This window comes from Gadus morhua, chromosome 15 (genome assembly GCF_902167405.1).
Source record: "Gadus morhua chromosome 15, gadMor3.0, whole genome shotgun sequence".
NCBI lineage: Eukaryota > Metazoa > Chordata > Actinopteri > Gadiformes > Gadidae > Gadus > Gadus morhua.
The window spans coordinates 19,772,600-19,784,293 of NC_044062.1; the positions used below are offsets into that span (position 1 = coordinate 19,772,600).

Consider the following 11,694-nt stretch of genomic DNA (forward strand, 5'->3'; position numbering starts at 1 on the left):
TTCAATCCAGGTGAAATGTAACTCTAAACATCTTCCGATATCTGCGCTTGATCAGCGGTGTAATCTGAAAGGTCAGACACAAGGTAGTAATTTCTCTCAGCCACCACAGAAGAGGAAGGCAACCTAAAGGGGAAGATATCATAAAAAAAAAAAAGCTGCGTACACACACACACACAAACATAAGAGGAAATAGGTTGATTTCTCAGAATGTCACAACTCACACACACAAAGAGGTGCTGTTTCTTTCCTGACACAACAAGGTAAAGACTGCCTCTTCCTCCCCTAATCTTGGTCAGTTTCACAGAAGTTAAATTCCTGTCAAGAGGATAATACATAGGTGAAGCCTATTATCGGAGCGAACCAACACAAGAACACAGGATTTATTTATTTAAAGTTATTTATGTGACCACTGTCGATTCATAACATATGGATAACAAAAAACAAAGAAAATCAACAAAATTATAAACGTTGTAAAAATAAGCATTTACATTAACACAAAAAGCCCTGCGACGGAATGAGTTGCAGACATGAATTGGAACAAATTAAAGATGGACACCAAGTGCACATCAATGGTTTTATCTTTACCAATCAACAAAAATGTATCCAACATAGCATCAGTCACTCAGGAAACATCCACAAAAACACAACAGTTTGAATACAGCTCAGCAGTCAGATGGAAGGGATAAATATGACCCGGTTTCGCAGGGTTGCCGTTTCTCTGGCTCTTATTTTAGAAATTACATCACTGAAAAAAAACGTTAAACAGTTCCAATAAACACTGAACTGATCATTTAATATAAACTACATAGCAAGAAAAAAATTTACTCTCCGTACAACATAATCATGACTTGAATAAAGCGTAAAAATTAATGTATATGACTTGGCAAATTATAGAGAAAAACTCTTGCAACCAATTTACACACTGAGCAGCGAACCTGGTTTAATTCGGACCAGTGGCCAAGTGCTTTGAATCCAACAAAAAAATGTAATACCAGAACATACCATAGCCCTACTTTACAAGTTTACGCCATGTAAACCGGACCTACGCACACACACAAGCTTCCACTTTTCTTTGACGTGAAGCTTGTCTTGCTGCCTTTGCATTCCCAAATCGGATTTGAGTTGAATTTCAAACTCTTGTGTGAACACGGACATAATGTTCGCCTATATTCATTTGTAAATTAGCTAATTTGTAGATATTTTATAATGGAACATTTTATCTGAAATATTTTCAAATGATTTACAAATTTGTAATTGGCTAATTTGTAAACCTTTCATATTACAGATTTGAAGACAGTATTACATATTTCAGTTTGGCAGATTCTGTCCATGAGCCCCCAGGGTTATAAAAGAAACCAAAAAACAAAGTGAATCACATTGCATGTTGCAAAGTAGAGCCAACAGGAGCATTTTATCTTGCATCAAACCCTGAAGACATCTCCTGCAACAGTGTAGACCAGGGCTACTCAACCTCTTTAACAAGTGGGCCGAAAAGGAAAACCACTGGGGGTTCATGGGCCACACAGAGTAAAACTACGTGAATGAAATGCTTCAAATAAATCATACTTAAAGTAGTGTTAACTTAATATATATAGTACTACTACATGGAATAAACTTGTCAGACGCATTCCTTCCTTCTTCACTTTTAATCGTATTATTATAAAAGATTTTGTTCTCACATATTTTGGACACGTATTTAGAATTCAACAATGTTGTTTGAATCATCACAAAACAGAACTACTGCACATATGAGACATTTTGAGCCAGTGATTCTGTGAGAAAGATTGCACTGCCTTGTTTGCCTAGTTTGGCTCATCCTGAGCACGCTTTTTTGTACACACAAAAAATGCACACGCCATCCGCGAAAGCAGACGGCAGGGGCGGGCCGTACTATTAGGCAAACCAGGCATTTGCCTGGAGCCCCAGGCCCCATAGAAGGTTTTTGGGGCCCCCAAAATGCCCCAATGCATATATTTTGTCCCCATATTTATTATTTTTATAAAAATCTCTTCACAATAGTAGCATCGGGATGTCTAATTACTCATATTTTGACGATCTTTCCGTGTGCACCCCCCCTTCAGTCCGCACTACATGGACTATTCCATGTTACGCGCATCACGCTCATCACGCGTATGCAGAAATGATGTCAAATTCAAAACAGTAAGCGGTAAGAGAGAGAGAGAGAAATCGAGTGAGACATAAATCGAGTGAAACATGAAGCGATCTTACGAAAGCGGGTCAGATAAAAATAAGAAGAAAGACCAAAGGCAGGACTTGCTTTCAAAGCTGCCAAAGCTATCCAGCTTTTTTACAGCCACCGCAGTGTTAGCGGGACCGTCGGCGGATCAAGAGCAGCCGTCTACGTCGTTTGGTGTCACGTTACTGCTCCTTTCATTCCAAGTGGCTCTGGCTCAGCCAGCAGCGATGCTAATGAGATGTGTCAACAAACTGACGGAGATGATGCACAACTGGTAGTGAATATTGCTCATTCTCCTTCTTCCACTTCGGTTATTGAAATTGATGACAATAACGATAACAATGACTGCAAGACACATATTCCTGTGGATGACCCAGCACTCTGGCCCAAGCTGCTGTGTCTTGGGCAGGTGCACACATATTCTAGTGGATGACCAAGCACTCTGGCCCAAAGGGCCGCAGATTCACAAAAGCATACTATTACATAGTAAGGGAAAATGATGAGAGGGTGAACAGGTCTTGGTTAGTCTAGTGAAAGTGCAGACCGTGTTTTTTGCTTTTGTTGTTGCCTTTTTGGAAAACAAAAACAACTGAGTGAGGAAGGAGTTAAACACTGGAATAACCTTGCAATGCATCTAATCAACCATGAAAGGTCTGAAGAGCACAGGAAAAATACTGATAGCTGGAAGCAGCTATCAGTAGGTTTCCAGTAGGTCACAGCATATAGCTGCTGTGACCTACTGGAAACCCTCAGGTAAATGATGACATAAGGTTAACAGTCAGTGTAATGTGTCAACATAACTAATCTTATTGTTTTGTATGTTATTCTCAATTTGTAAATAGATAATTAACATTTGCATGAAAGAAGGATAGTGACTTTTGTTCATCCCTTGTATGGAGTATCTCATTATGCGACATAAGGTACAATAGACCGGTAGATGCAGGGGCCCCTAAATTACTGTTCGCCTGGAGCCCCCAAAGGGCTAAGATCGCCACTGGCAGACGGTAAAGTAAGATTTGGGTAGATAGCAATGAATGCCCTACTAAAGTGCGTGTTAGTGGGTCAGTTTATGCCCCAACATTAATGAAAGGATCCCTACAGAAACATTGAACTTGATTGAAGGGGCCCAGGGACTGCTTGTTGTACGCCAAGAACTGAAAAACTTTTTACCCACATCAAACACCTGCAGACTCAACCAGGCATGACTGACATATTAGTAGAATATATGAGAATATGTTTGTGTACTTACAACATATGCGTATACAGACAAAAATTGATTGAAAAGCGCATTGCTCAATGTGTTCATCTTCTCCAAATGCAAAACTGCAATGAACTGTGGGCGATTTACAGCAGTGCAGTGACCTTGGCGGCGGGGAGTCCCCTGAGGTCAAGTGCCGAGGGGAGGTCAACAACGGCGTGTTGCCCGACTAATGGAATGCAGCGAATGTGCAATTTGACCTCAACCGGGTGTCGAAAGAGACAAGCCATAACCAGGCGAGCCACCGACTCTTAGGAGAAAAGAACATTTTCTGAAATGCTGGCAGATAGTGTCGACGAGTGGCCACTACGACGTCATGGAGAATGGCCAATAGGAGCATGACTAGAGATGCTGCATCAAAGAGCAGCAGCTGGCTTTTTTTGGGACGAGAACTAAGGTGCAGGTCGGAGGCTTGGTCAACGCCTCACTCAATATGGGGATAGGCGTATTATACCTGACATAGGATATAAACATACCCTCGGCACTTAAGAAAGTCCACTTCACAGTGTGTATGGTGGGCATTAGAGGAAAGGAGGCCATAAGAGGCAGGGAGGGCATTAGTGGAAAGGAGTGCATTAGAGGCTGTGATGGAAAAATCCATATGCCGCTATCTTTTAGTCATATAGGCTTTGTTTTCCATTGCATGTGTTGTCTTGCCAACCCGTTTTTCCCCCAGTGTCGTCTACGTATTGACCACCTCACCGATTAAGCGATGTCGTCAAAATGTTATCCCTTGTGCTCTGGTCATCTGTCCTACCTTCCTCAGTGGCACCTAAATGTAAACCCTTTTCTATGGATATCAGAATCAATTGTGATTGAAGGGATAAATATGACCCGGTTTCGCAGGGCTGCCGTTTGTCTCTCTGGCTCTAAATTTTGGATTACATCACTGAAAAAAAACGTTTAACAGTTCCAATATCCACTTCAATGTTAACAGAATATCATGCAATGCAAAATTATTGACTCAAATTGCTAGGGTCTGTCGAATTCTGCCAAGTCAACCGCACACATATGCCTGAGCATCCCATAATTCACCATCATGAAAACACACTTTTGCTTCTTAGGTTAGCTCAACCAAGGTAGGCATCGACAGTATCCCCAGGAGTGAGCTCCACCCTCACGCGTTGTTCGTAACCCGAATCGTTCAGGGACTCATCGGGAGGCTCCCCTCCCAGGGCGCCCTCGTCCACGTCTGCGTACAGCGGGAGGGGCCCCGGGGCGCCTGCTGCCCCTCCTGGGTCATCCCCCACCTGGGGCTGCACTCCCGGGTCACCCTGCCCCGTGGCACGGGCGGCCACCCCTGGGTCATTCCTGGCGGGGTCCATCCCGGAAGCCTCTGCTGCTGGCTTCAACCTGGGGGCCAACGGCACGCTCCCGTTGGGCACCGCCGGCTTCCCGGCGGGGCGGGGCCGCTCGGGCTCCATCTCTGCTGCAGTGATGACGCTTTGCACGGATCCGATCCCGTTCTGGTCTACTGCAGTGATCGTGAGGCGGTCCCCGTTGTAAAAGGCACCAGGGGACACCGGAGACAGATTTTGATCTTGGATGAGCGGGCTGTGGCTTTGGTCCTGCCTCTCAGGGAAGGACTGAGGGGAGCGAGGGAAGGACTGAGAGGAGCGAGGGAAAGAAAGAAAGAGAGACAGAGAGGAAGAAAGAGAAAGACAGAACGTTGGGGTGAGGTAATGCGGTAATTAAGCATGTCTTTAGATCACATTAGAGCAGTGGTTCTCTTACTATTTTCCCCACACCCTCACGCAATATTCTCTCAGTAAAGTGCCGCTTTTACCAGCACAAACGATAAGTAAATATATAATGAAAGTTTACATGTTGCCCAATTTCTCCTACTGGAAATGTATATATTTTTTCCAACGTAATCTAGGAGGTGGGATTATTTTTCTTTATCTATTTAAGTATGCATGCAATCCTTCAAATCACAGGGGCTGTATATGTCAAGGCAGAGCAGCGTCGGAGATACACTGCATAGAGCATGTTCATTTGGATATCAAATACAAACAAACAAACCTCACCAGAGCGTAAGGTATTTGGGAGGAGGCTCTGACTCTCTTGCAGATGAAAGCAAACCCAAGGATTAGGAGTGCTACGACGAAACATACCCCAAGCCCGATGAACAGACCCTGGTAAGCTACATCAATGTGGGAGGAAAAGAAACAGACAAATTATTATTAACTCAGATACAGACATATACACTCAAGTCCAACGCAATGCATACGTTTCACCTACTTTTGTATCTCAGTTTCTTTCTAATTATGTAACTCTTTTTCTGACCAGCCTGCTGTCAGGCCAGCTACCCTTCAGGTCGACCGAGCCTGTAGATCGAGTAAGTGCACTAAAGTAACACCAACAATAACACCCTTGACCAATGGAGGTGGTCACCAGTGCTGTTGGAATATAACTGTTGTTGTGACGTAACAAGGGATTATGATGATGATTAACACTCCCTACGTCGTACACAAGTGATTTGAAGAGCGAGTCTTTAGCGATGGCTCCCAACAACGTCTCTAGCGGAGCTGCCTTCGCTAGGGCATGGAAACCGCGGCACTTACTGCGCTGCTTGTGATTTGAATACACGGCAGGAACGTCCCCCACCAACACCAGGTTAGCCACAATCATAGTACTGCAAATGCAAGGGCTTTCATCAATGGGACATTGGCTCAAATACCATTGTGTTCCCTCAATCGGCGATAGATAGGGACTTAACAGACGTTTCAAATAAAAGTTTTTGAATTGCAAATGTATTTCTAGGTTGGTCCACGTTTTACTTTTTTTTATCAATAATTGTCCATATTCAATACTCAACGGGAAATTTAAACTGGAAATCAAAGCCTATACATTTCAATACTTGCAGAACAGTGGAGGAACCCTGAAATCAATGGTATCGTCTAGGGATGAGTCGGTCGCGACCGATTCGTTCACAACGAACGAATCCCGATCGTTAACGACAAGAACTGGTTCCCCAAAACAAGAAGAACTGCTTCTTTGATTCTTTTTTTTTTAACATAAATCAAAAATATGGTCACGTAAATAAAATATACAAACGAACAGAGCTTTGTCTCCCCGCGACCTTAGATCGATTGAGTCTACAACGTTCTCAAAGATTCAGCCAATGAGAGGTAGCAATGGTGTTGCCATGGCACCTGGGTAAACAAATGACAAGGTGGTACCGTCGAATTTGCGCGCTTTCTCTGTCTGACGTATCTTGGGTCATACCATTCGACGTGGGGCCTTTCCCAATCCCAGGAGTCTTTGCTCCATTCTACGTCAATTCAAGAACAAACAAAGATATTAAACTGCAGTTCGTATTTTTTACTTATGACCATGAAAGTTCTGTAATGCCTGAATAATGAAGAATTAAATGTAAAGTAAAAAATATATAAAACCATGAATGAAATATAGAGGTATAAATATTGGTGGGACGTTTGGTTGTAATATATAGTATATCTTGTCGATTTTCACACGGGGTAGAGCCTAGAAGTCGCTTAAATTATGCTAAGGGACGTCTCGCAGGGAGGGGGGCAGACACCTGTGAGATTCCCTGAAAAATGACGTAATCTGACGTCACGAACGAATCAAACGAACGAGACGTTATAGTGAACTGAATTGAAAGAACTAGTTCCCGCAAAATAATCTCTTTGCCCATCCCTAGTATCGTCCTACAGAGGGCACTGAAGCTCATTTGCCTGAAGTCAATTTGCAATACGTCCTGTCCTGTCCTGCCATGTTCATTCAAAAAACAATCACCGGAGTGGACCAGAACCCAAACTAGTACATTAAGCCACACAAAAGATAGTATCAAACATCAGATCAGAATATCCAAACACAATAAGGTATTGCAATAGCTCCAAGAGTTCAATATCACCAGAATCGCAATTCAAATCGTATGGGCACTCAGCAATGTTCAGGAAGTAGTCCATATGTATGATGAATGCCCTCTGCTTACCGGGGGCTGGGGCGGGGGCGGCCCGGGCGCAGTAGTCCTGGGTGCTTAGGACGGTTGTTTTGTTCCAGTAGCCGTCGATCCTCACACAGTCCTGCTGGAGCCCTGCTGGGATGACCTTCTCACACACGTCCATCTTACATTTGCCGCCGTACTTCTTCTGACACACACACACACACACACACACACACACACACACACACACACACACACACACACACACACACACACACACACACACACACACACACACACACACACACACACACACACACACACAAAATCAGGTTTCCCTCATGGAGAATCCTAGGCTCAACGTTGCTGTGTGAAGGATGCAGCTAGAAACTTGACCCTTGTTCAGAGACACCATCACATAAAGTAGCAGAACAACCTGATGTGCTGATCACACAACTGTAAATGGCTGTAAAACGAAAGGCTGTTCTACTGAAACCGAGAAGAATGCACAGCAGCAGGCCTTATTACCGTTGAAAAGCAACCTCATGGACAATCTGTATCTAAACCTACAATGATGTGCAGCGCTTTCTTCTAGTTTTTGGCGCAGCACCCTGGACCCCCAGAGCTGAAGAACGCTTCCAGGCCACAGAGCGCTTGCTTTCCAAGAACAAACAAACACAATTTTGCCCCCCAAGCTGTTAAAGCCTTGTTCGTGTGATTGGGATCGTTTCACACGGCTCTTATTGACTCAATCAGTTGAGTCAATAAGAGCCGTGTGAAACGATAAGAACAACAGCAAACACAGTGAGTGAGAAGAAGAAAGACTGCACAGCTTAACAAGTGAGCTCCCACCTGGTCGCCGGTCACTACCACTTCGTAATTGAATTCGGACATTTTCGCTTTTCTCTTTGGCTTGTTCAACCGCCTTTGGCCGTACAGCACAGCAGGATGGCTGAAACTGATCATGATTCCAACATCCGGTTGGAAAGTGACGTTGACGGGCGGAAGGTCCAATGAACCTGAGAAGGGAAACCAGTGCGGATTACTTGTTGGACCAACCGCTCTACATGCCATCCTATTGCACCCATCTGGTCCAACGCTTCTCAACTGGTCATGCCTAGGACAGTCAGTCATAGGGGGCCCGCTGAGAATCCCTGATCTAAGCATCCCTGATCGGAGCATCCCTGATCAGAGCATTCCTGATCAGAGCATCCCTGATCAAAGCATCCCCGCAGTAGTGTCCTGCGTGGTGGAAGCTGATCCTCAGTAAGAGCCTTCCCGCACCACGCCGTGTGGACTCCTCCATCACTCACATAGCTGCTCCGACGGAGAGCTGTGGAAGTAGCTGAAGGTCAATCCGTTCGGCGGAGCCGGGAGACTCTCGTTCAGCCCCACCACGGCCGTCACCGCGACGCTGTAGTCGTTGTCGGGACTGCTGAAGGCGGAGAGGTCGCACTGGAGGTTAGGGTAGTCCACCCGGATCGGCTTTGGCGTGCTAGAGCACCAAGGGAAGATTCTTGATCAGCTGCTTGGTCATCAATCAAAAAACAAAAACCAAACAGGTTTCAGTTTTTTTATACCACCCACCTTTCTAGCTTTTTGACGGTCACTTCGAAGTTGGGCTTCAGAGTTTCATGGTCGCTGTAGTCCCAGCGGAGGATGTTTATAAAATTGTGACAGTCCAGGGAAATGTTGGTGGCCGACGGCACTGTGGTGGGAGAGATGTGAGATGGCATCATGATATAGAATAAACATTTCCATGAAGAACCCGATAACAAAAAGAGAAATGTTCAAAAAGGCTTTTAACGGTGGTCCTATATGCAACCATCTGGCTCTTGGATCATCAGTTTGAATACAACACCACTTTGAAAATGTTGCAGTATTGTCAATGATTTATTTAGGATAAAGATATCCTAAAGTTTGCTCAGCTTTATACTGGAGGACAGATTTTTGTTTTGGGGAACCAATACTGTTTCGACAGTTGAAGAGTGATGGTGCATTATACGGTGAGTGGGTGACCTCAGCCTAGAGGTTTTAACAACAACACATTTCCACTAGAGGGCAGAAAGATACTGCATGAAAACGGTGGTGACATGGTGTTCATAACAAAAAGCCCCTGGGACCACCATATCCGTTTCCTTATTTACTTGCACTTCATTGAAACCTATTCCCAAGTGGCTTGTTATTCCAGCCGGAACCAGGTTCTACTTCCTCAGTACCAGCATGACTAAATACAAAAGGAGACACTTGGAGGTTAGATGGTCAGATGAAAGTTAAAAGTAAACTACAATAATTTATTAATTTTAAAATTTTAAAAATGTTGTTACATTATGTGAAACATTTTCTCCATGAGATCTAAAACAGACATGGACTGTTTTTATTCATTAATAAGAACAATTCTTTGAACTCACTTCATCAAAAAATGCCTGGGACGCATGTGGAAAGGCCAGGAAAGCAGTACCCAATGTCCTCGCCTATGTAATGCAAGTTTTACCCAAAATAAAACGGCACTACCCCAACTCTAGCAGGAAGTCAGGCAAACGTTGACGCCAACGACAATGAACAAGGGACATTTTCCAACAGTTCAACATGTATTAATGCTGTGTTGTGCAATTCAACAGGAAGCATTTCAACTCAGAACACCTTTGTCGAAAAACAGAACTGTTCGGTAAAGTGTATTACACAATACAGGAGGTCTTATGAAACAAGGACAGTGTTATGGGTGACATTGGGTGACAAGACAAGAATATTGCTTAGTAGTATTCAGTCAAGATAATGGCTCAGTATGAGTCATAGAAAGTCCCGATAGGTACTATCAATGAAGCGCTTTCACTTTCCCTTCATCCATTATATTCTGGAAAGGATCCCGACAGGGAAATAAGACTTGTTTCTTAACCTTTTCCTTGATCAAGGTCTGTTTGTTATTGAACCATAATGCTAAGTAAATGTGCCAGAACAGTACAAAGACAACATTAAACATTATCAAGAGGCACAGCACTAATTGAAATCCTACCTTGATTTTTCTATCAAGGTATGTCTACCAAACATCAACATGACCAGACATCCATCAACAAGCTCTCAAAACTATCAGCAACGTCCTGCAGACTGATGCCCTCACTCAACCCAAACTACCACACAGTCCAATTAAAATACCATGCATGTTGGAAAAAGGCATTCTTTGACAATAAAGCTTTATCATTGAAGGGCTGTAGTGAGTGACATTAGTGGGAGGATTTTCAAATGGTTTCCAAATAGGTAACTATCATTACTGCTTTGAATTATAAATAGATTATTGGTGGAAATCGTTATTACTTTACGGAAGAGAAAATACACAAACACCAGGGCCAATCAATGACCAAACATCCCTCTTCCATGCGTTGTGTTTAGTTACAGTATGCAGGCCAACACCATCACTTTGCATCACTTTTGCAAGAGTGAACCGCAAACTATTCAAATAATTCACTGCAGATATTACAATTCAATGCAATTTTAGATGTATAGTCCTTAATCACCATTACAGTCTCAAAGGGCTTAAAAGGCAAAATATTTCTGACACTTAATGATTATTCCCAATGCTTTCCAGACCTGCTGTTCATAGGTGTTTCTATATCCACATGGTGGAAACTGGCCACCTCGACGAAGGCCCAGAGCGGTTAGTAGTATTAATAAAACAGCATTTAGAGAATACCGAAATAATCGGCGGACACGGCCAATGGACGAGGCTGTCCTCTATGCGGTAGTTGCCCTGTCTAAAACATGACTAAACAAACACACGCGTCCCTTCTCCACCCTTCCTGTGGTCTGTAGGCCACTTACTTACCAAAAGCAGATCTGGGACGGAGCAACAATGAAAAGAGGAATATACACGTTTTACATTCCATACTCAAAGCCATTTTTACACATACACAAGCGAGTTACAAGAAAGCGGAACTTCTTCGTTTGGCTCGATTATTCAATAGTATATTGTTATTATTGGACCAAGAAACGTCGCATCGCAGTTTCATCTTTTCCTGAATCCCAAACGATTTCCGTCCAGTCGCGAATAGAGGGCGGCCGCAAATGTTGCCCGATTGGGCAAGATTTCACCCTGGCGTCTTCCGCTTCCACTGGAATCGCCCACACGGGCGAATAAACAGGAGCAGGCTGACGCACGTCCTCCAGCTTAAGATATATATGTTTTTGATAGGCTAGTTATTACCCTGCATCCTTCTGATTACACACTTTTATTTATTTATTGACCACATATAAATGCACGATACGCGGTAGCATTCCAAACTGCACATACTGCGCTCACCGATATGTGTGCGACGTATTGTAGCCTACTAAACA

At 43.7% G+C, this 11,694-nt stretch overlaps 1 protein-coding gene across 2 annotated transcripts; it reads right to left on the minus strand.

Moving 5' to 3' along the window:
• Window positions 1–4,125: 4,125 nt before the first annotated feature.
• On the minus strand, window positions 4,126–11,464 carry ifngr1l (interferon gamma receptor 1-like). 2 transcript variants are annotated; one of them, XM_030378815.1, is made up of 7 exons: window positions 11,186–11,464; window positions 8,953–9,073; window positions 8,679–8,860; window positions 8,218–8,384; window positions 7,414–7,567; window positions 5,483–5,598; window positions 4,126–5,062 (listed from the first exon to the last, which is right to left on the minus strand). In XM_030378815.1, exons 1-7 carry the CDS (start codon window positions 11,256–11,258, stop codon window positions 4,526–4,528), a joined length of 1,350 nt encoding a protein of 449 aa, XP_030234675.1. In that variant the 5' UTR covers window positions 11,259–11,464; the 3' UTR covers window positions 4,126–4,525. The 2 variants fall into 2 exon arrangements, with proteins under 2 accessions (XP_030234675.1, XP_030234674.1); XM_030378814.1 differs by having other exon boundaries at window positions 7,414–7,570.
• Between the last annotated feature and the right edge of the window lie 230 nt (window positions 11,465–11,694).